Consider the following 24904-nt stretch of genomic DNA (forward strand, 5'->3'; position numbering starts at 1 on the left):
TAGAGCGTTCCTCCTACGTATCCCTCAAGCTCAATAAATATCTGCTCAAATGCTTTCGGGAGAGAGGAAAGAGGAAGAACAGGAAATGATTCGAATGGCCATGATTTTGAAAAATCAGGTTTGTTGAACTGTAATTTACATACGGCAAAGTGTTCCTTCTCTTTCATATAAAAGTTTGTTGGCTTTTGACAAACGCATAGTCATAAAACCACCATCATAATCATGGTAGAGGACGTTTGGCAATCCTCAAAAAGTCTCTTTGGACAACCAGAGTTTTACATGAATTCTAGAAGAACCGCAAAACCAATCAATGCTGTAGATTAAATCACGTGTGCTTGCATCTTGGACAACTTAACGCCCCTCTCCAGAATGAATAGTTTACTTTCCCTCAGTCACAATGCCATCATTTGGTTGTGTTGCGTTTTCCTTTTGGAAATCTCAAAGCATTGAGCCAACAAGACTGTACTGTCATTCCCCAAAGAAGCCTGGTCCGACTACAGAGATTTGGACTTCAATTCAATGAAATCAACACATCTCTTCCCAACTGACCCGTCTGTTTCTCTTCTGGGAATATTGCATTTAATGAGCTGGCCATTAGCTCGATCAAGTAGGCCTGGGCCTTTCCCTCATTTATAGATTATACTCCCTGGTGGTGACTGTGAAAAGCTTCTGCAGCCTGGGGACACTTGGTACATTTGGAACTGAGTGGATGGATAAGTGGAATGACACAGCAGACAAGTGAATGACAGATTCATGAATGAGTAAATGAAGGAAGGAAGGAATGACCAGTGGCCTCCCTCTCATGGACGGCGCCGTCTGAGAGGCACCGTGAGGTCAGGTGACTGGCAGAGAGCCACACGCTGATGTGCTGGCCGGGCCAGATCAGATGCCAAGTTGATTTTCTCTGCTGTCTCCATTTACCCATCAGCTCTCATTTTGAAAAGTCTCCATGAAATATCAACCAACATTCAAGGGTAGAGACGGGAAAATAGGGCACACACAAAATAAGTGGCCTTTTTTTTTTTAAAGTGAATTTCATGTACAAAGAATGACAGGAGTAAGGACTTGGGGGGAGGGGGTAGATTTTCACTTGATAGGAAAAGGCTTTCCTCTCATTCACCTGTGCTTCCTTTCCATCAAATGGATTCAATAATACTTTCTGGTGACGCTCTTTTGTGTTTTTACCATAAACCACTTTGTGCGTGTTCATTGTGTTCTTCTTCAACAGCCTTCCTCAGTGAACAAGCCACAACGACTTCCACTGTGGCCCGCTACAGGGTGTAGGGAGAGGACGCCAGAAGAGGTTCCCTATGGTGGGAGATCGTCCATTGTTAGACCTAGGTTTGCACCTGATTGCATGTTTCTCCACATTTGGACAGATCACGAATGAATTTGATTACATTTCCACTGAGAGCCTTCTGTTCAGGAATACGTATCAGAAGCATGCCCATGAGCATAAAACAAAAACGCGCTGCATTTCCTACGAAACTCTGATCTCAACGGTCCTAGCCGGGAAAGAAAAGAAACGGGCGATTAAAGTAGCCCTCCCGAGGGGTGTCACTGCTTTGCAGTGCGTCCTGGGCTGGTGCCTTCTCTCCATCCGCCGCTCAGATATTCATGAATCTCTGCGTCTCCAGCAGCTCTTTCTCTCTCCCTCTGCCTCTCCGGGGCGGCTCTCCCTCCCTCCCTCCCTCCGGCTTCTGCTCTTTCTTACTCCTTCCCTCGGCTGCTTAACTACAGCTCCCACTGGAACTTGCACGATCAAAAACAGCTCTCCTCCCCAGCAGCCTCCAGAAGCGCATCACCTGGAGCCGAGCGGCTGGCCCCGGCGCGCCCGCCGCAGAGCCGCCAGGTACCCGGGGGGGGGCGCGCAGGGGGCCGGGGGGCGCCCTTCCCCGGCTCGCCAGCCGCGGAGCATCTCCCCGGAATCCGCCGCAGCCCCGGGGGGCCGGCAGCCCCCGATGCCCGCGTTTCGGAGCGACGATGGGCAGAGCGAGGCCACTGCCGGCGGCCGCTGAAAGTGGGGAGAGGTTGCTGCAGTAGCCGTGCCGCAGAATGTGCGAGTGAAGACCTGAGCCCCGCTAAGGTTCTCCATCCCGCTCCGTCTTCGTCAACTGTCTCCGGGAGGGCAGCCGGGCACCAGATGCGCTAACCAGGCGGTGCCACCCTGGATCTATAACTGTGAACTCCCTACGGTGGAAAATGGTAAACAAAGACATGAATGGATTCCCAGTCAAGAAATGCTCAGCCTTCCAATTTTTTAAGAAGCGGGTAAGGACAGGGTTTGTGTGTTTCTTTTGTTTTCTCCCCTTCTCTGAAATGCTTTTGACTGCTTGCCCGGGGTGAGCCTAAGGTTTGGTTGCGGAACCCCGAAGGAAAGGCGAGCTTCTGGCAGCAGTGGTCCAGCTGGGAAATACACCTGCCTTGATGCAGATTTGTGGGTGGGGGCGCCTAGAAACAGTTGTTTGGGGAGGAGGGGGCGGGGTGGGCCCGGATGCCTTAAAGAGGGTTTGAGCCACCAGATAGATTCCAGGCAGTTTCGAAGGGAATGGGCCAGGGGATACAGTTATGGCTAGCAATTTCGTCGGGGACTACTAATTCAGTAGCTCCCCTCTCTCCCATCTTTGAAGGTTCAACTTTTTCCACACCTTTCATGGACTGGGTCTCCAATGCTGCATTACCATCTTCATTAGTCAGAAGCAGTCTGGCTTCCCAAATCCATTCAGCCAATAACTTGCTGAGTCTCTATCTATGGTAAAAATAGCCAAGGACTAGAATGACCTTTTGCAGAAATGGAATCCAGCATTTTAAATCCTCTCTTTCAAGTGGCCTCAATGTTGTTGGGTATGAACGCCTGTCTTTCAGCGAGAACAGTGGGAAGTCTGAATTCAAGTGACAATATGGGGTTATGCTGCCGTATACATTTATTCCTCAGATACCTTGTTCTTCCATTGACAGTGTTAACATTACTTGGCTTATAAATAAGCAGAGAAGGGAGAGGTCTTTTTCCGTGTGTTTCACAGTAAGCCGAATTCATTGTGATAGTCACTCTGCTGGTGTGCGTAAACCGGCAGATTTATACACAAGTGGGAGGTAAGAAATGCATGACTGTTAAGGGACCGGTGACTGATTCTTACGGAGAGTTTCTTAAGCCACAGAACCTTCCTCCAGCCCCGCAGGTGCCCAGTCCTACTTAATACCCTAGGGCAATTCCATCAAAATGGCTCTCTCCATTCATTCTTCTCTCCCTTCATTCAGGTCCTTTCTGTCCTGTGCCTGACACACAGCCTTTCACTTAACACACCTCCAGCAGAATGCAATGAATCACATACCGGGCCAGACCACCTCCCTGCACCAAATGGGCCATCTGGGAAGGCAGTGCTGAGAGCAATAAGTCAGGCCTGGCCAGAGGGCCAGCACAGGCTCCCTTGGACTGAATTCTCATCAGTAAAACCCAACCTTCCCGTAAGTCCCATGGGTCGAGAAGTAGGCATTAAAACCAAAGCAAAACTACCCTGTCCTTACCATCGCTCCTGGAGATCCCTCAGCACTGGAGACTACAGGCTGAACCCTGACAAGTCGGTACAACTTCTCAGGGCTCTGCGGTGTTCCTTGGTGTTCCCTGTAGTCAAAATATTTCTTTCCAAGGAATGGGCCCTCTGTGAAAATGAATTTCCAACACCAAAAAAAAAAAAAAAAAAAAATGTTTTGCTCATTAAAAAAAAAAGAAGAAAAGAAAAGAAAAAAAGAAATGAAGTCATAGCCCATAATTCACTGCTTAAACTCTTCACTCTCTGTTAATTAATTAATTAACTTAGTGGTATGGGGGGGAGGGGGGACCAGGGTGATATTTTAGAAGTCCTCAGATATTTTTTATCCACCAAGTAGCTGTCAAGTAGAATTTCTTTTTTAAGCTGTCACTTATCTTCTTTGCTATCAAAATGTATGAATAGGTACATAAGTGATCATCTGGTTTCTTTTTGCTTAAAAGCAACATTTACCAATAGTCTTCAGTTGGCACCTCTACTGACCTTGAATTTTGCAAAGAACCAGCCAGGTGTGTTTTTCTGAGTACTTGGCAGAGAGAAAGAGGTCTATACCAAGATTTTCTGGCCGGTAGCCTCATCTGCCTTCTAACCTGGGTTTATCAGTCGCTGGAGATACAATCAGAGATCCCACCCCCGCCCCCACCCTACTGGTCTCCTTACCCCTCAAGGACAGCAAACTCAGCAGAACGTGACTTTGTTGGAAGTCATGAACAGCCCCAAAGATAAATTCCTTGATTCTTGTCTACTGGTATACAGGTTCTCTGTTCTAAAAGTGCATTTCATTTTGTACCATGACTTTTGCTTTGGGCTTTGCTTTTTTGTTTGGTTTTTGTTTGGTTTTTAATCATACAGCCAACAGGTAAATAAATGTGTAAAACATTAATACTATGCCCAGGTAAATCCCACCTCTTCCCCAATCTTCCCCAGAAGTAACTGTTGCTACCATGTGGATGTTCATAGTTTCCAGCCTTTTTCTATCCATTTACATACACATTCATATACTAGAATGTCTTTGTTTTCAGCTAAGAATAATCCATTTTTCCTATATTCTATTGTTGAAGTTCCGCACATTTCTGCATATTTATTTTTAAACTAGATGGACAGTCTTACAAAGTGAACCTTTGTCCAATGCCCACATAAGACCATGAATAGATCTTAGGAGGGAAAAAAAAACATAGGTATTTTAGGGCTTACGAGAAAGACTGAGGTCTGGATCCATATTGTTATTGCAGAAGGCTTAAATAGTGTTTCTGATGCCCCTGAGACATTCCAAAGGGAGCATAAAGAATCTCAAGGAAAAGGAATATTGACGAACTGCCCCATCATTCATTTAGGAGAGTAAGTATAGCCACCATTCATTGAGTGCTTCCTATGTTCTAGATGTTAAGGGTCAAGTACTTTACGTGTATTATCTCATTTAATCCTCACAGAAACCCTATGAAGGAAGAGATATTGTTAAATGTGCAAAGCGTGGTTCAGGGAGATTAAACAACCAGCCCAAGCTGACGTAGATAAAAAGTAGCAGAGCTAAAATTTAAACCTTATTTAACCCAAAGTCTGTATTCCTAATCCAGACTTTTGATTTCAGATCGTCCTCCCACCTTTTTTTATTTTCCACCACAGAATCTTTTTTCTTCCAAGTGAAATCTTTGTGTCCCCACCTAATGTATCAAACCTACAAAGGCGGCCGATCCTTAGCAGACAAGTCTCTCGAAGCTCCTTTCCAGCCCACAGTCGGAAGACAGGCTTGGTGCTCTTCTCCCAAATCCTTTGGACTTATGCTTTCCACTCTCACGTCTTAAAAGCTCAACCAAATCAGCTTAATTTCATTTAGTTGAGAATTGCTAAGCTAAACTCCATACGAGTCCTACTTTAATTATCTCCGTGTTAATGATAAGTTAGCATTAAATGCCTATGGATTATGTTTTATTCTCAGAGCCTCTAAAAATTCACTTAAGATGAATGGGAAAATGTCCTTATCAGTTTTACTCCCACAATCCAAGAGCTTTAAAAGTTATCAATCTCACTAAAGAGAATCCATTTTCATGGATTTAAAGATCTGTTCATAGTTCAGATTCTTGCATTATGAGTCAGAAAACACAGACAAATGGTATTGTCTCCAACTTGATAGTCCTTTTTGGAAATACACCGGGTATGTAAAAAAGACTTCTGTAGCCATAATTATATTGTCTTCTGTAAAATTTCAAATGCTAGCTAGCCATATAGAATTTTGGATTTGGAGTGAACCTTAGAATGACCTCATTGACTTCCCTGTTCCAATGATGAGGAAACTGAGGATCACGGAGGTGAGACACATACTCAGTTTGGGACGAAGCTAAACATTCCTCACACGTTGGGTTTTCACTTCCAGATCTAGCATGCTTTCCTCTTCATTGTGTCCTCTAACTAGTTCAGTGCCTTGTCCAATGCCTTGTCCATTTGTTTTTTAAACAAATAGAGTAGGAACAAAATCCAGTTCTTGTCTTCGTAGAGTTAACCACCTAGTGACCACCAACTTCGACGAGATACTTCTGTCTGGGCTCAGTATCTCCCGATTTTGTACATGTAAACAATTCCTCACATTGTATTCATTTAAGCAATTCCTTATGTTGTGTTGCTCTTTAATAATAACAAATGTTATAATAGGTATCGCTTATGCAGAACTAGCATTGCTGGGCACTGTTCTAAGAGGTTTTAAGTATGCTACCTATATGTAAATTCTCACAAAAATCCTAAGGTAGATGCTGTTGTTATTCCGATTTCACAGATAAAGAAACTGAGGGGTACGGAGGTGGAGAAAATGGTGCATCCTGCTAGTTAGTGGCAGAATCAGGGTTTGGATCCAAGAGCCTGGCTCCAGTGTCCATACAGCCCTAACCACTAGTACATGCTGCCTGTTGGTGTTAACACCCAGCGTGGTCGGAGAAGTGAAAAGGTAGGACTATGACTGCCCTGGGGTCCTCCTTTCTCTAAAAACGTCAGGGAACGAAGCAAAGGTTTTCAGCCTGGTTATGATGTTTACTCTGGCAGAGCTGAGGGGTGAGGTTTAGCTCCTCTGAACTGGTTCCGTGAACAGCGTTCCCTTCCGAGCATTTCCCTTTCCTGTTGTATTATGTCTGCTTAAAGCATTGAATTAGAATGATACTAAAGGTCCCCTTCATATGTGAGCCATTTCATGTCTCCCCAGAGGGCTAACATTTACTGGGCTTTTACTAAGGGTTGGGCACTATTCAAAGCACTTTGCTGCTATAATCCTCACAATTATGCCCATCTTACAGCTAAGGACACTGAGCTTCAGGAAGGTTAAGCAACTGGTCCAAGGTCATAGGGCTATGAGGAGGGGCAGCAGAATGCAAACTCAAGAGGTCAGCTCTAGCCCCACCAGTCTTCCATTTGCACCTCTGGAGTGCGCTGCCATGATGGGAACACTGCGTCAGGGTTGGCTCTCCCCAGTGGAAACTACCGTGAGGATGATCCAGGCAGGATTTTGTGTGGAGTTTTTGGCCATAGGTTTGGAGAGTTAGCTTTTTCCAAGTGACTCCCAAGGGCAATAGGAATGATTTCCAACAAATCTGTAGTCTCCAAGATAATATTTGGTCATGCTTCCTGGAACCACGGGGGAGACTCTACTGGCTTCTACTGTGCTTTCTTGAGAAGTAGCTAAAATCTGAGTTATTTGAGTCCCTCTTGTGTGTGCTCCAACAGCAGAGCACATGGTCCTGCTTCCCGCCCTCCGCACTGTAATATCAGGACTGTTTACTCACCTGTAGCGCCCATAGAGCAGGAAGGTCCTCAAGGACAGAGAACCCATTACCTTGTTCACCATATCCTTTACTTGTCCAACCAAATTTGTTAAATGAAAGTATATACCGAATGAATGAATGAATCCTTTTGTTAACTTGTCCCTAAGTCGTTTACTTGCCCACTTTCCCCTCGTTTTCTTTCTTGTAACAGAATGATAACTTAGAATCTCATGCATTTTGGTTTCCTCTCTGTTTGGATATGGATTATAAATAAATGAAGACTTTGAAAAATAACTTAAATCGGGTTCAAGGACAAGTTGTCGCTATGCTCAATAGCCGGCAGGTGCCTAGGAAACTTGAACCCATCTTGTTTGCTGATGCAGTGCCTACACCACAATTCCTTTTCTATAATGTTTTGCCTGTTGGGCCAAACAACACAGATGTAGTAAGATTGACTAATCATTTTTATTTTATGCTAATATAGATCTGACTTCAGCATTGTATAATATTTGCATTCCATATTCTCCCACCTACGATTTTCAAAACCCCTTCCAATTATTATTTTTCCTCATTTTTCAATGTGGTTTTAAGAGCCACAGAAGGTGAAGAAAAATCGGCACTCAAGATGCTTTTTCCACTTTGTCTCCGAGACCTTGGGGGTTTGGCTTGGAGCAGGGGCAAGTTTGGCTGGCAAGGTTTGGTTGTGCTGGGGAATTAGTCTCCGGTCCCACAGAATGCGGGTGCGAAGGCACAGTTTGTCATCCGAGCAGTTCTCGAGAAAGCCCTATGCTAGTTACGCTCTCACTCGGCTCCAGAGCTTGGGAAATGTTTTGAATGGAAAGTATAGCAGAGTTCCTTGAAAGTTGCCTTTTTTGAAGAATTAGTGCTGAAGTGCCATATATAACACTGGAGTAAGAAATATTTCTGAGCTCACCCACATTTGATGATCTACTTAACAAGATAAAGCAAAACCAAAATGGGGGTGGGGAACCATTGAAACGCATGTCCCCATTTGAAGAGGTCTGATTAGAAAAACACAAAGGGAAGAAGTATGAGGATTGCATCGATAGAAAAACTTAATTAGTAATTTAGGTCAAGCTAAAGATAGTTCACTGGAAGAAATACTGTGAAGGCAGACTTTTTCAAGTGTCTTTTTTTTTTTTTTAATGCTCACTAGTTTTAAGTTTCAGGAATAAGTCCCACAAAATTAAATAGCAAAGATCAACATTCTTAACATTGGCAGATAAGGAGAAGACTGACTTACCAGTAGGTTGCTGCTCCCTGCCTGCTAACTAGAGCCTTAGATCTCAGCTCGCCAGCTTGTCTGAGTGTGGACTCACTGGCCTCTCACCAACGCCAGGATGGGGACCTTTCTCCTTTCCATGGGGTTTAAGAAGGTTAAGTTCACAGGGCAAACAGTTTCCCCAAAGAGCTTTAACTCTTTGCACAACCTCTCTGGAGATTCATGACCTTCCTGCGGGGAGGACCGGGCCGGCCCTTATTCTCAGGTCACCCTCCTGGCCCAGCAACAAGAAGGTAGGTATAGCGATGCACCCCTGCCCTTGGTCTAAGGGCCATCCTAGCGGGCGGGTGGCCAGATGTCTCTGGCAGACTGCAGAGTTAGGCTAACAAATTTTAAAAGACTACGTGTGGGACGAAGAAGAGGGTGAGGTGAGGGAGAAGACAACAGGAGAAGCGGACAAGGCAAGTTGGGTCCTGCTCTGGCTTCCTTCTGTAGCTGCTCCGCACTGGGAGAAAGAATTACTGTTATAGTTTGTTTCCTCTCACACCTATTGCTCCCCAGCATTGTAAAATGATTTCATAAGTATTTACAACAAAGGGAAATGAAAATCGAGGCTGTAACTAGGGCGGTAGGAGAATCTTCCCCCTTGGTAGTGCGAGATGCCAAAATCTTACTCTAATTGCTTTACACCTCCTGCTGTGATTTGCTTTTCTGGGAAGAGTCCACTTAGCTATTTTTATAGTATTGGGGTCACCTTGATCTATTTTCCCTTCCTAGGTCAGGGCATTCACCCAAAATGCCATTTGCTTGGGGAAATGACTGACCATGTGGTACTTCCCCTTCTCTCCTTCTCCTCGTCCTCCTCCCCCCTCCCCCTCCTCCTCCTCCTCCTCTCCCTCTCCATCCTCCCCCTCTTCCTCCTCCTTCTTCTTCCACCTCTCATCTCTACAGGACAAGTTCACTTCAAGGTAATAGAGACAAACGCCTGACGTGACATATTCCTAGATTCACATCCTATAGAAAACAGAACTCTCGTTCCCCCTAACCCACGGGCTCCAGGAATATCTTTCCATTTCTGAATCTGTTAGAGTTGAGCTCAGCCAGTATGGAAGACCTCGACAGATCAAGATTTTAGTTTCTAGAAATAGCCAGGTGAAATGGTTCCCCCATTAGTTAAAACGTTTTAGGACTTAAGTCCGTGTAGGACCAACAGTAAAATATACCAAGGGGGCGCCTGGGTGGCTCAGTTGGTTAAGCATTCGACTCAGTCTCAGCTCAGGTCATGTTCTCACAGTTTGTGACGTTGAGCCTCAAGTCGGGCTCTGTGCTGACAGTGCAGAGCCTGCTTGGGATTCTCTCCCTCCTCTTTCTCTGCCCCTCCCTGGCTCGCGTGTGCTCTCATCTCTAAAAATAAATAAACTCAAAAATATGTACAGAAATAAAAAAGAATAATAAAATATACCAAGGAAAAAAACTTAAAGTTAATAGTTTGGGAATTAAAAATACACAAAATTTGTATTTTCAGTATTTATTAGTCACAAATATAATCTTTTCCATAGATTTTCCATAGATCCATAGAATGATCTTTCTGAAAGTCGACTGCATTTCCTTTGAATCCTGAATCTTTCTGGACCGGTACTAATTTTGATGGTATCGCAGCAAAAATTTATGAGAAAAAAAGCTATGAGTGTATAGCTTTAAGGGTGGTTAAGAAGAACAAGGTAAGGCTAAATAGCCCAACAGTGGAGGGGCAGTCTAAAAATAGACACATTAAAAATGAACTCTCTCTCTAGTCTCACATAGTTTCTCTGAAACCTGGAATAGAAACTTCCTGAGGGCAGGAAGGCAGAGGGCAGAGGACCTGAGGGCAGAGATCAAGAAGATATGTTTAATGAATCCATAAAGAGAATGTAATCAAGGGGCTTGGGGAAAAGGCATCATGTGTAACTGTAATAGAATTACCTGGTTAAATAGGGTATTGACAAAGAGGGGAAGTAAGAATTAAAATAAAGCCGAGCATGATTTCCACGGCTTCTAACTAGGGGTATTTGACATTCCACCAAATAAAAGTGAGACAGAATTAGAGCCTTATGCCTTCATGAGTTACTATACTCTAAAGCAGATAATAAAGTGACGTTTTTCTTTAGTTAGGCTAGGCAGAAACTAGATTTGAGCAACAACCTCTAAACTATCTTGATGATTAATTTGGCATTCTTTACCACGAGATGTAAGTAATTAAAAAAAAATTGTGATAAGTTGGAGGGCTTGATTTAGGAATACTCATGTCTTTCACATCAAGTGTACTATGATTAACAAGAAAAGGGGAGTGAAAATATGAATAGTTTACTGAAGAGTATGTTTAATGGCATGATAAAGCTTAAAGAGTTAGGAGATAGCAAAGACATGTATAGCATTTCACTCATGGAGGGAAATTACAGACTCTAATCCATCGTTAGGTAAGAAACGAGAAAGCATCTCAAAGCCATCTTTGATTTTCACAAGGCCATTAAGGTTGTGCGAGCTTGTTAGGGCTCCCATAACAAAATGACAAACGGGAGGGCTTGAGCCACAAAAATGTATTGTGTCACGATTCTGGAGGCTGAAAGCCTGAGATCAAGACGTCGGTGACGCTGCTTCCTTCTGAGGCTGTGAGAGCGGGATTTCCTTCCAGGCCTCTCTCCTTGGCCTGTAGGTGGCCATCTCCTTCCTGTGTCTTTACATCTTCCACCCTCGGTGGGCGTGAGTCCAAATTTCCCCTTCTTATAAGGACAACTTATAAGGACCTTTATAAGGACACCAGTCACACCTCATTAGCGCCCACCTCCTCTTAACTTGATTACCTCTCTAAAGATCCTATCTCCAGACACATACCGAGCTTCTGGGGTTAAGACTTTAACATATGTTGGGGGGTCAGGGGCCATAATTCAACCTGTAACAGAGGTTTTTCCTTACCCTGGGAGCTTCATTTACATCTTCAATGGAAAATCCCCAGTAAAATGGACTCCTAAAGCAGACATTTTCACTTTGTCAAAATTATTAGTAAGTCCAGGGAAACGAGACTGCAGAAAATCCGTAACACTGGAGAATTTCAGGTGAGACAGATGTTCGGCAGGCAAGAATATCTTAAAAAATGGTCCTAAAGCTGCCAATGTGGGTAGAACTGGGGAAAAATTGCTGCTGAGTTTTTATGTAATAAAGCTTGAGGTGCTAGATGACTGATAGAATGTCTAATATAAGATTTAAGAGCTTACAACTCATAATAACCATGTGTAAATGAATTTCTCCAAAGAATATCGATATAACTGCTTTCTCTTTCATCCACTTGAGCTCCAAGATGAAATGTTACATAAGACCTAGGACCTGGAACTTACTGTATACAGGGCCTTAGTTATCAGCTTTGGCAAAACAGTCATTTCTAATGGTTTTGTCTCTTAGTCAACTTTTCTGTGAAAGGCCCACAGTCTCACACCACCGCTAATAAGCTGGGGTAGCCATTTCTAATAATTAGTCTTCTGGCATGAAATGAATGCTTCAAACCAGGCCTTTGAGAGTAACTGTTCAGACTTAATCTCAATCAGATGGAATTTCAGAATGTGTCATTTTTTTCTGTCTCTTATCTTGACAAGTAGTGCTTGCATTATACATTTAATTCGTTTCCAAAACTCAGAGCCGTGAATACTTCTAACAATGCTTCCCTTCCTAAAATTATTATCCCCGAAACAGCAGGTTCAGACTAAATGTTGAAACTCACCCTTTTTGGGGGGGGAGGGGAGGTGATTTCTCGTCACCAACAGCCAACGTGAATTCCCAGTTGGAATTCCCAGTCCTTTTTTTTTTTTTTTTTTTAATGGCACCTGTCAATCTGCAATCACACATTGAACAAATGTCCGGAACATAGAGGTGCCTGGGTGGCTGAGTCGCTTCGGCTCAAGTTATGATCTCACAGCTTGTGAGTTGGAGCCCCACATCTGGCTCTCTGCTGATGCCGTGGAACCTATTTGGGATTCTCTGTCTCCCTCTTTCTCTCTCTGTCCCTACCCTACTTGCGTTTTCCCTCTCTCTCTCTCTCTCTCTCTCTCTTTCTCTCTCTCTCTCACACACAATAAATAAAGAGTAATTTTTTTAATGTCCTTAACATTAATTAATATCCTCCTACACCATGATCTCTTTGAGGGAAGGGGTGTGTGCCCTCCCTTGCTCATAAATAGATCCTCCTCTGAGCTTTGCACCTGGAGGGTATCAATGTATCCCTATTGAAAGCAAAAGGCAATTATGAAATTCTGATGTAACGGGGGGAGAAAAGAGAGGTGTTAACACTAAAAACCCACAGGTCCTTTAAATTCTATTCCGTTGTGTTTTGTTTTGTTTTAAAAAGAGGCAGATGCTAAGACTTCAAATCTGAGACATATTTATATTCCAAACGGCATTGCTTTTGAAGTCATTGCCTCTTTTATCATTTACTACTCCCTGTGAGGAGGTCCACATGAGAAATTGCTCTTAAAATTTCGCAGTAGGTTAAAGATTTTTCTTTTCTAAAAGAAATCACATTTGGCATGGTAGAATCCCACAGGTTTGCCTCAGTTGCCAGGAAACGCAAAGCTAAATTTAAAGGTATATTTCCATGAACAAATTAGACAGAGCTTTAGAAATAACTTCTCAGTTGCTAAATTTGGTTTTAATCTTGTATTTTTATTTTAACTCTCTTGTTATGTGTATCTCATTGTAAACCTCTCAGATGTTTGCAAAAGTCAGACAGCGTATTATACGAATGTATTGCTATGGTGATGAAACAGCAAACACAGAAGAAATCTAGTTCTGAAATATGAAGTTCTTCTTTACTAGCTTTTCGTCTTGAAAATACTTGCCTCAGACCAGATGCAATTGACAACTGAATCAGACAGAGCTAACTTTTAAACCGTAGGTTTATTATCTCATATATAAAACATAGGCCACTTGGACTCAAAGTAAACTCTAGGAATGTTTTCTGTTTGTCCCATTAAAATACAATATTCCAAATTTTGTCTAAGTGTACCAGAATTATAGTATCTATTGTTGCATTACAAGATAACCAAAACTTAGTGATCAGAACAGTTTGTCAGGGCGCCTGGGTGGCTCAGTCGGTGGAGCGTCCGATTTCAGCTCAGGTCATGATCTCATGGTTCATGGGTTCGAGCTCCATGTCAGGCCCTGTGCTGACAGCTCAGAGCCTGGACCCTGCTTGGGATTCTGTGTCTCCTTCTCTCTCTGCCCCTCCCTGAATCGTGCACTGTATCATTCTGTCCCTCAAAAATAAAAACAATGTAAAAAAATTTTTTAAAGACCAATCAGTTTGTTTTTCTCATGCTTCTATAAATTAGGAATTCAGGTTGACTCATCAGGATGGTCCCGTTCCATGTCGTTGGCTGGCTTATTTCTCAGCTGCGCTCAGCAGGTGGCTAGGCCAGGCCCGTGAGTCCCAGAAAGCTTCACTCTGATATCTGGAGCCTCATTTCTCCCCTTTTGGCCTCTTTCTTTCTCCACGTAGCTTGGACTCCTTCACAGCATCATGGTCTTAAGATAGTTGGATATAGAAGGCTACTGGCTTTCAAGACGATGTGCTTCAGGAGAGGGGTGGAAGGCGCACATCTTATAAGGCTCTGTGTTGGAAATTATACAGTGTCGTTTTCACTGCATTTGATTCCTCAAGAAAATCACGGGGCCAGTTCACATTCAAGAGAAGAAATAAACTTTGCCTCTCAATGAGAAGAGTGGGAAAATGAAATTATTGAATGTTTCTATTGGTTCCACTAAAACATAGCATAATTTTCCAAAATGTACCCAGCTGTAGTGAATTTATCTCTAACCTGTTATAATCCGAACATTTTCAGTTACATTCAAAAAGTAGAAACACCCAAACCCTCATAGGAGAAAGATGTTAAGAACTTCTAATGTGGGATCAGACAAACCCAGTTGGACTCTTACCTACATAACGGACAAGCTTTGTAACATTGCGCAAGCTATTTAATGTTCTGAGTATATTGGCTTATCTGCAAAATGGGTTTAATAACAACGCATAACTCATAGAACTGTTGAGAGGATTAAATGACAGAATGTGTGTAAAGCATTTAGCCCTTGTATCCGGAACATATTTAGCACCCAAAACATGTAAGTTGTTATCAACAGCCTCAAAATTATGGCTTAGCTTTTTCGTCTGCGATTGTACACTTTTTGCTATGGTATTGGTCGTGATTTTACTCATGAGTCTAGTTGTAGATGTGCTGCTGTTAAGCTCTTTGCTTTTGGATTTTATCGTTTAAAGGTGATTTCTCAAAAGACCTCTCCATGGTCAGCAGGCTTACACTTTTATTGAGTTATTTAGCGGTTTCCAGAGACTTAGGAACTAGAGAACATAATTAATTCTTCTTCTGTTGATACTTGTCCCTGAGCAACGGCAATGGTCCGGCTTCATTGCCGAAATGAAGGATTGATTGTACAGGATCTTAAATCGAACGATGCCAAATTACTTTGTATAGTTGTTGTTGTTGTTGTTGTTGTTGTTGTTGTCGTTGTTTTGGTTCCATGTCCATAAAGCCCTGAGGGAGAAGCAGAAACCCAAACCCTTATGTCCAGCATATGATCAGTTACTGATGAGATTCTATCTGAACGTAATGCCAAGCCTTGTTTTCTAATTTGTGCACCACCCAGTCAAGACCTGAAATCCATCTGAATATTCAGAAGCACAACCCTGTCACTCATGGCCACTCTGAAATAATCTTTAAAATCTTTTTATTGCTCCACTTGCATGAAAATATTTCTTACTCAAGACTCAGAAACTTGCGTGGCAAGGCATTCTGTCCCTAGGTTTTCTTTAACTCTAAGATCAAGCTCTTTCATAGGCATTTCCTTTGTCATGTGGACACTTATCTATCATTATCTTGCTTTCTTCCCTTTCTGGGCCTGCCTCCCTGAGGCCCACCCCCTCCAGGAGAACTCAGTCCTGGCTTCTGTGACTCAGCAGTATTTAGGTTTCCTCTCACCTCTGGGCCATCTCTTGGTTTCCTTTCAGCCTCTTCCTGTTCTATCCTTCTTCTAATGTGGGAGTGGCTCAGCCTCCAACCTTGGTTAACTGGCCTCTCTTCCTCTTACCACCTTTTTCTCTCTTTTTCCCTCTCACTCTGGTTCTCCAGCTTTCTCACCTCCCCACACATTCTTTCCTGTCCCTTCCCCTCCCCAGCAGCACACTAAGTTCATTCATTCCCAGGCTTTAAATGCAATCTGTTTATCTTTCCTAAATGATCCGTTCACTGAATGTCAGATCTCTGTTCCCATTTGTCTACCTGACGTTCCTGTTGAAATGTCTCATGGACACCTTAAATTAATCCTATCCCAAACTGAACTCTTGATTTTCCTTCCTACCTAATTCGGTTCCTTCCCTATTTTCCCCATTTCAATAAATGAAACTTCCATCTACTGCTCTGTTAGAGCCAGAAATTATTATTCCTTCTTTTCTTCCAACATCAATGCAATCCATTAACACATCCGATTGAATTTACTTCTAAAATAGATTTCTTTTTATCTTCAGGACCTTTAATAAAGCTTCTTTACTCTTGTCTCTACATCTACTCTTCCCTGCCTTTCTTCTCCTTAACTTTCCCATAAAGAAATCACAGCGCTTTTTGACAGATTAACAACTTTCCCATAGTAGTAAGTTTTCTTAAGGAAACAAGGCAGTAAAAGAAGGAACCTCTCCAGAGCCATATAGAGAAGTGGCAAACTTGACCTTAGAAGCCAAGTTCCTTCTTTGTTGGCAATACGTTTTTTTACTCTCAGATTTCTACTCTTTTGTTTTTCTCCTCTCTTTCTTTTCTTTTCTTTCTTTCTTTTTCTTTTCTTCTTATTTTTTTTTTTTTTGAATTGAAGCATTTTATTTTGGGAAGAATCGTGGTATTTGGGGCTCTCTTGAAAATAGAGGATGCTGGGACGCCTGGGTGGCTCAGTTGGTTGAGCGTCCGACTTCGGCTCAGGTCATGATCTTGTGGTCTGTGAGTTCGAGCCCCTCATCGGGCTCTGTGCTGGCAGCTCAGAGCCTGAAGCCTGCTTTGGATTCTGTGTCTCCCTCTCTCTCTGCCCCTTCCCACTCATGCTCTGTCTCTCTCTCTGTCAAAAATAAATAAAACGGGGCGCCTGGGTGGCGCAGTCGGTTAAGCATCCGGCTTCAGCCAGGTCACGATCTCGCGGTCCGTGAGTTCGAGCCCCGCGTCAGGCTCTGGGCTGATGGCTCAGAGCCTGGAGCCTGTTTCCGATCCTGTGTCTTCCTCTCTCTCTGCCCCTCCCCCGTTCATGCTCTGTCTCTCTCTGTCCCCAAAATAAATAAAAAACGTTGAAAAAAAAAATTTTTAAAAAAAAATAAATAAATAAATAAATAAAACATTAAAAAAAAAGAAAAGAAAATACCGGATGCTAATATGCTTCAGTTTAAATTATATTATTCATCCCCATCTACCTTAGGGCAAAAACGTCACAGAGATTGGAAAAGTCACCCCAAACCTTGTCAGAAGGAAATGGCCTAATTCTTTCTTTGAAACAAAAATAAACAGACGTACTCAAACATTGAGTATTTCCAGACTGGGAATTTTTTTTTTTTTTTTCCAGATTGGGGATCTTTTTTAAGTGATTTACTAAACCAAAGTATAATAATAATGTTAGGGGCCATACTTTTTATGAACTTTACTGTTTGTCAACCGACCACTTTGGATTTTGAAAGTCCTCCCTATTCTGGATACATCCGGCATATTTGACCTTATCCCTTATGCTCCTTGGCATAACTTTCCACCTTTAGTTGCTCAAGAATGAACTGGGCCCCATCTCATCACTTTTACTGTTCTTCCACCTGATAGTTCCTCCTTTGTTCACTCCTCATCCTTACCCCACACTTAGCTAAATTCTACATATGCTTCTGTACCTAGCTGTCAGTTCCACATGACCCATAGAGCTTATCCAGGTACTATAATTTGCATAGACTTCTTTCTTCAAATGCCTCTTCAACTTTCAGTAAATACTGACTCATAGTACTCTCCCTTTATCGAGTGGTCATAATATACTCACACAAGTAGCATTTTCAGAGCCTTTCATTTGGAAAATTGTCCAATGATGGTTTTTCTCCCTCGTGTCTCCCAACTCAGGAATTCAGGTATCCTTAGCTTTGGTTTACCAACAAGGATGCTGAGCGTCAGACAGGTTAAGTAACTTTCCTCGGTCACACAGATAAGAAGGCCCACGACAGCTGACAACATTTAAGCTTCTCTTTCCATTACATCACATCACTTCTCTGGAAACTGCTATGGTTTTTCACTGGACCATTCCAAGCTCACTGTCTATTACCATAGGAAACGTCAGAAACTTGGGATGGAGTTTTGTTTTCATGCTAGCCTTCTCAGATTCTTCAGTCAAGGAGTAGAAGGGCATCTTCTTATGTCAAGTCTACCTTCTAAATAGCTTCTGTTTCCCATTTCCATTCATTCACTGACAGTCTGCATTGCCATTTCCCTAGTTCAGGTCACCTTTAGTCTTCTCTGGAGAACGGCCACCACCTCCTAGCTGGCCTTCTGCTACCAATCTTATTCCACAGAGCCCTCCAAACTGCCGCCTAGAAGAGCTTTCTGAAACACAAGTTGGAGCATGATATCCCCGTGCTTAACACATTTCAGTGGTTCATCATAGCTCTCAAAATAGGGTCTTAATTCCACTTACACAAGGTACCTTGAGAAGTCAAATCCATAGAGACAGACAGAAGAGTGCTGGTTTCCAGGAGCTGGGGCTGAGGGAGAGGGGAATGAGGCGTTACTGTTTAATTGGTAGGAGTTTCTGCTTGTAAAGATGCAAAGGTTCTGGAGATGGATGCTGGTGATGGTTGTACCCGAACATGAATGTACAAATGTTGCACATTCAATCATGATTAAAATGGTATGATATCATGCATGGTTTCTCACACTAAAAAAAAAGTAAAACACACTTTATTAGATGGGAAATGGCTAAAGAAAAATATAGATAAGAAGGGGGTGAGGGGGGGTTGTGAGATAGGAGACCAGGATAGGATTCGCTGCTATCAGATTTCTTGCTTGTTTTTGTTCAGGACCTGAGTTCCATGAAGATTCAGAAAGACCTAAACCTTCCTTCTGATTACCGGTGGGTTCACAAGTAGAGCTTTTGAAATGCGTACTGCTAAATTCCCAAGAACTGGATGCCTTTATTCCTCCAGTGCAGTCAATAAGAAATCCTCAAGAGGAATACTCGCATCTCAAATTGTTATTCAGACCTACCATTTATCTTTCCTTGTCCACATTTCAGTTTGACATAAACGCTTCTCCGCTGTGCGTCATCAAAGAATTATGAGACCATTTGAGGAAGTAAAGATGACTAGTTTTTGAAAATCAGATAATTACATCTGAGTTATGTCTCCGACGTCTCGATAAATCACCTTAATATCGATGCTTCCTTGGGTATGGTTTTATACTATTTACTTTTCATAACTCACAAAAAATAATCCGTGTGGATTCCAAGCCCAATTGTAACCTTTTAGAAAGCGATCTGACTTCCGATCTTTTGATATTAAGATGCAAGTTTTTATTAAAGTAAACATTATCAAATCTTGAGGTTTACAGGTTTGATATCAAAGTTCGATATATCCATTACAAAAACAAATGGTTTTAACGTGAAGCTTCTATCTTATCAAGGCTGTTTTGACTTTGTCATGTCAACCTTAAAGCCTAGCTGGTTTTTCTTTTCTTTAATGGTAGCTTGGCCAGTAAATAAACATACATCTTCGAAAACGTTTGTGTACCTTTAATCTAAAGTTTCCACCATTTAGGGACAGTATGAGCAGCAAAACCTCGTGAAATTTTGAGTCTAAGACTCCTTTACAGTGTTATCTTAGTTAGTTGTAACTATTTACGATCTTAAACATTTACAAATCTTCCCCAATGAAATGGAAAGACTTTTACAGCTTATCAGAAACTGGCAAGTTATGAGCCATCTTATATTGTCTATATATAGTATAAATTGCCAGCGCTAATTCTTCAAAAATTAAAAATATTACCTCCTTATTCTCACCTTCTTCTGAAACATCCAGACAGAAAACACGAAGCTTAGCTGAAAACACCGCCTAGAGAAACACAAGTTATCTAATTTGGGAGACAGCCTATGACTCAGAGAATGAGCTTTGTGGCCATGATGCTATCATTTAATTTCCCTGTCTAGGTCTTCTTGTATTCTTTCAGATGGGAAACATTTGACATTTTGATCATCGTGAAGATGTATTGGTAATACTTCTAAGATTCTTAGAAAATGGAAATATGTAAGTGACTGCTAAATCAGAACCCTTGACCGAATACGTGGCCAGTTTCACGTATAAGGTCAACTATACCTAGTGCTAAAAACTTTTTAAAGTTTTCAATGCATTTTATATTCTTGTCATCTCTCCCCCCCCACCACCACCTCCCACTTTTCTGTAGCTCATCTGGACTCCCTCAAAAGTTTCCTAACAGGGCTTTCCACTACCTGTCTCTCCTCACTCCAAGCCATCCCACATATGGCTGAGCTGCAGGTCAGCATTCAATATGCAAGTGACAGGTGTGGGACTGGCTTGCTCAGAGAATTCATTGCAAACCCATAAGCTAGCGCCTAAGGTTCCCAGCAGCAGAACCCCAGTCGGACCTTTCCTGCCTTCCCGTCATCTTCCCTGCATGTTCTCTGCAATCATCTATTTGTTCGTTCGGATGTATTTACTGAGGACTGTCTGCTGAGCACCATACTGTGTGCTAGAAACAACGATGAGGCAAACCAGAGAAGTCCCAGGCAAAGTTCTGCTTAGGCAAAGAGCTGAATGGGAAGAGGTGGGGAGTTTATGAGACAGCATCTAGACCGTCAGGCTGGAGCAGAGAGACTGAATTCGGGGGTAAGTTTGAGAGTAAAGTGAAAGGAAACAAACAAACACCTCAGTAGGAACTCATGTTTCTCCTTAAGAAATCGTGCTCTTACCCTAAGCATGACGAGAAACTCTGTTTAACAGAGTGGCAGTTCCCCGCCACTTCTCTCCCCCAAGTTGTTGCTTCTACAGATTCCTCAGCGTGAACTACACTCTTTATCTCTCTGACTTATAACTATTATTCAGAAAACCAGTTTCTTTTTTTTTTTTAACGTTTATTTATTTTTGAGACAGAGAGAGACAGAGCATGAACGGGGGAGGGTCAGAGAGAGGGAGACACAGAATCTGAAACAGGCTCCAGGCTCTGAGCCATCAGCACAGAGCCCGACGCGGGGCTCGAACTCATGGACCGCGAGATCGTGACCTGGCTGAAGTCGGACGCTTAACCGACTGCGCCACCCAGGCGCCCCTAGAAGACCAGTTTCAAATGCCATCTTCTCCATGGAAAATTTCCTTCTCTCCCTAAACCAAATAGGGCTTTTACTGCAGTCATTTATGCTTTTGTGCCTTCCAAATACCGGACTACAGGGTCCAACACAGTAGCCACTAGCTACACGTGGCAGTTGAGCCCCTGAAATGTGACTATTCTGAATGGAAATGTGCTGGAAGTGTGAGGTGCATGCAGGACTTTAAAGATTTAGTACAAAAAAAAAAAAAAAAGAAATACCTCGTTGATAATTTTATGTTGATTGCATTTTGAAGGAATAGTATTTTGGATGTGTTGGGTTCAATAAATTGTATTTGTAATTCCGTCTGAGGTTAGCGGAGCATTTAAAATTACATGTGTGGTTCACATTTTATTTCTATTGACCCGCACTCTTTTCGACTACACCCCTCCTGCATAGTGAATGTTTGTTCAGTTACACATCTGCTGATCGTCCCAACGGAAGAGAACACTAGCTCAACCTCACTATATTGTTTAAATTCTTTGCCGTTCTCTAAAGGTTTTTTTTTTTTTAAGCGGTTTGCAATTTTAGTATACTACCTACTTTCCATCTGAAATGTGCAGCCAGGATTCCACAGTGAAAATAACGGGTGGTGGATGGGGACAGGTTCTTGCCGGGACCCTAAGAAGGCTGACGCACTGAACATGTGGTATGACCATGGCAAACAGAGTGGCCCATGACTGCTGATTCAGAAGGTTTCTCTGTTTCCAAAACAAGAACTTTTATTGCAGTGTGTGGAAGGAGCATTGGGACAAGAGGGTCCTTGTGGTTTCTGATTGTATCTGTGGAAAAAATCGGAGGTTAAGGTTTAAATTAAACTGGCATTAAAAAGAGCCTTTGTAGTGACTATGTGCGTTTTAACATCTGTTGCTATAACTGACACTGACTACTCTGAGTGATGGTTTCTGAGTGATGGAATAAAGTGTGGTTTCCTGCTTATGAACATTTTCTAGTGTTAACTCGATCTTCCTTGATGATGAGACATAGACCACGGAAGATGATTAAAAGTAGAGAAAACATAACACAAAGAAAACAGTATTAGGATACCAAGCTGTTCTGGTAGTTAGGACTCCCAATACCACATCTGTAACTTTATGGATTATTTTGTTTGGGCTGGCTTCTGATTGAGAGCAAGTCTTCATAGAGGGCCCCCCATGGCAACCCTGCATATCCATTCACCTTTTTGTTAACGGGCCTTTGAGGATGAACAAACACATTTGTCATCGCAAAATGGTATGGGAACACCTCTTTGCCAATTAGAAAACTTGATTTCATGGAAACGATGTTTTACACCTAGAAATGATGCGTAGTTTCAAACTTCTCTGAAGCTGTGCTTTCTGTTTCTCTCCCCTAGGGGTTTTTGGCTTCAACCAAACTCATCTCTACACTGTCCCTTGAAATGCTTGCCAATTCTTCACGTTCATCTCAGCCTTCACCTTGCTCCTGACCAAGGGTTCTCTCTGAAGGGCTTACAATGAAACTCCCCTCAGAAGGTTGTCAGATTGCTACTGAAGATTAAGTAGGGAAAGAATTCTCATACTGGCCCCTCCCATAGGGCAACAGCAGCCCATAGCAGCCTGCCCGCATGCCAGGTGCCTACTTGTATTTCAGTGGGTGGTGGCCAATATGACAAAGTCATTTTAGTGTGTGTGTGTGTGTGTGTGTGTGTGTGTGTGTGTGTGTTTTCCTCAGAAGGGGCAGAGTGTGGCAGATGCCTAGAATAACCCTACTGTGCTTGTATCTGTGAATGGTGTTTCTGTTTATTCCCAAGCTCAAAGAAATTTTGTTAGAAATAATTACTCAAGTGCGGTTATGGGATGCCGGGATAAAAACGTGTTTGTGTATTTGTTGTTGAGCCCGGCACATTCCGTGGAACTACAATGGGAGGTAGTAGGTAAAACTCTGAGAGGAGTCAGACCTGGATTCTGGATCTTACTTGCCGTGTGACGTTAGGCAAGTCAAGCAACTTTTCCAAGCCTCAGTATTTTCCATCTATAAGGGGCAATAATTGCACAGTGTCGGGGATACAATAGGTCTTCAACAACAGAAAGCTTCTTCTAGGGTATTGGGCCATTGCTGTTGGAATCAGTGGTAGAAATTTGACGTTGTTTTTACTAAAATGAGTCCTTATTTGAGGACTCATTTGTGAAATATTTGTGAATCTAGAATGGGGAACCATGAGACTCAGACGCTGTAACCTCGGATATTACATCATTCATAAATGATCGCATTTTACATAGTCAATGATAATATGTGGCACCCAAAATCCAATTAAAGCAAAGCAAAACAACTTCTCAGTACATCATTTGGATTTTAGGATATTCGGTAGCCAATAGGATGGTCTTGTGGCAAATCAGCGTAGCCTTTAATAATAATGCACATTCGCGTAAACCCGGTGTTTTCACAAACATTATCTTTATTAATCCTCACAATGACTATTCTGTCCTACAGGTAGACATCTGAGAGTGATGATGAATGTGATGATGATTAGGGAAAAGACAAGGGTAAGATCACCCTGGTGGAGGAGAGGTTGCACATGTAAGAAAGCACAAGCCAAGGCCAGACTTCTTGGTTCTAATTCTCAATCTGAATGAAAGGACAGGAGTAAAATCTAAGATTAATTAGGTCCATATTAATGGTCACATATGTTGTTTGATCCTTGCAGCCTCCCAGTCAATTACTAGAATATTCCCATTTGGTAAAGGAGGATGTCAAGGCCTGGGGAGTTAGTAACATGAGGAAGGTCACAACGAGTATTCCAGCTGGAATCCAAATTCCAGCCTGTCAGATGCCAAACCACCGTGTCATATGACCAACGTGCGCCTGTTGGAACTTGGGCAAGCTGTTTAGCTTAATCAATGTTCATTTTCCCCAGCTGTCAGAAGGCTCTAAATGATCCCTTGGGCCCCGTTAACCTCTGACCTTCTGGTCTGGGTCAAATGTTGTCTCTTGCCGGCCAGTTTTCAGCCTGTATGATCTGAAGACACTCCGCGAAACCTTTTGCCTTGGTTCACCTTTCGTACTATTTTCTCCGTTAGAGTCAATCCGGAATCAGGAAAAGTGGGTGGCACCCTCATTCCAAGAGCATCACAGGTGAAACGGGCAGTCTGCTTTGGAAGGCAAATGCTTTAGTAGCTCCTTTCTCTCAATCCGAATGCCCTGCCTCTGATATTTATTTTTCAGCAGATTTTGTCTCTATATCACTTTCAAAAAGATTACTGGCCTTTAGTAAAGTTAATTGTCTCCCATTTTACTGTTCTATTTTGTGTGTGTGCTTCCACAAGCACCTAACAAATAATAGCCATCAAAAATGTTCAAGCATGGGGCATCTGAGTGGCTCAGTTGGTTCAAGCATCAGGCCATATGCCTCTTGATTCTGACTCCGGTCATGATCTCATGGTTCCTGATTTTGAGCCCCGTGTCGGGATCTGCACTGCTTGGGATTCTCTCTCTCCCTTTCTGCCCCTACCCCACTCGCACGCTCATGCATGAGATGTAATTTGGCTATTGCCATGAACTGGAGGAAAGAGAGGATATCTGGGTTTCAGAACCCCTCTGTGATTTGAAGGAGGAGGGGAAGGACGCTGAGGGGGGAAAGCATGAACTGTGCAAGACCTGGGGCAGTGATTCTCAAAGTGGGGTCCCTGGAACAGCAACATCAGCTTCACCCAGGAACTTGATAGAAAAGCAAATCCTGGTTACCACCCTGAAACTACTGAATCAGAAACTCAGGAAATGGGGTCCAGAGATCTGGGTTTTAACATGGCCTCATGTGATTCTGATACAAGCTTGAGAACCACTGCCTCATGGAAGGCCATCTATGAGGTGGGAGGGAGCCCAGGCGATGGTGCTGACCCCAGGGCCGGGGCAATAGGAGCCCCTCTGGGCCCCATTTATGCAATGCCTCTGTCATTGGTGTTCTGGCCTCCCTGGGAGAAAAGTGTGTGGAGCCTGGTCCCAAC

The 24904-nt window shown here is 42.8% G+C and overlaps 1 protein-coding gene across 2 annotated transcripts in view; it reads left to right on the plus strand.

Annotated features, from left to right (window-relative positions):
- Positions 1 to 1937: 1937 nt before the first annotated feature.
- Positions 1938 to 24904, plus strand: part of SGK1 (serum/glucocorticoid regulated kinase 1) — a 114291-nt gene continuing 91324 nt past the window's right edge. Inside the window, exon 1 of one of the 2 annotated variants that reach the window (XM_040449122.1) lies at positions 1938 to 2271. In XM_040449122.1, the coding sequence (XP_040305056.1) occupies positions 2203 to 2271 (69 nt within the window). In that variant the 5' untranslated portion in view covers positions 1938 to 2202. Of the gene's footprint in view, positions 2272 to 6420; positions 6484 to 24904 lie in introns of those variants that run through there. The other variant, XM_040449123.1, reaches the window with a different exon arrangement.

Source organism: Herpailurus yagouaroundi, unplaced genomic scaffold (assembly GCF_014898765.1).
Source record: "Herpailurus yagouaroundi ecotype Mexico unplaced genomic scaffold, PumYag 198, whole genome shotgun sequence".
In the NCBI taxonomy this organism is placed as follows: Eukaryota; Metazoa; Chordata; class Mammalia; order Carnivora; family Felidae; genus Herpailurus; species Herpailurus yagouaroundi.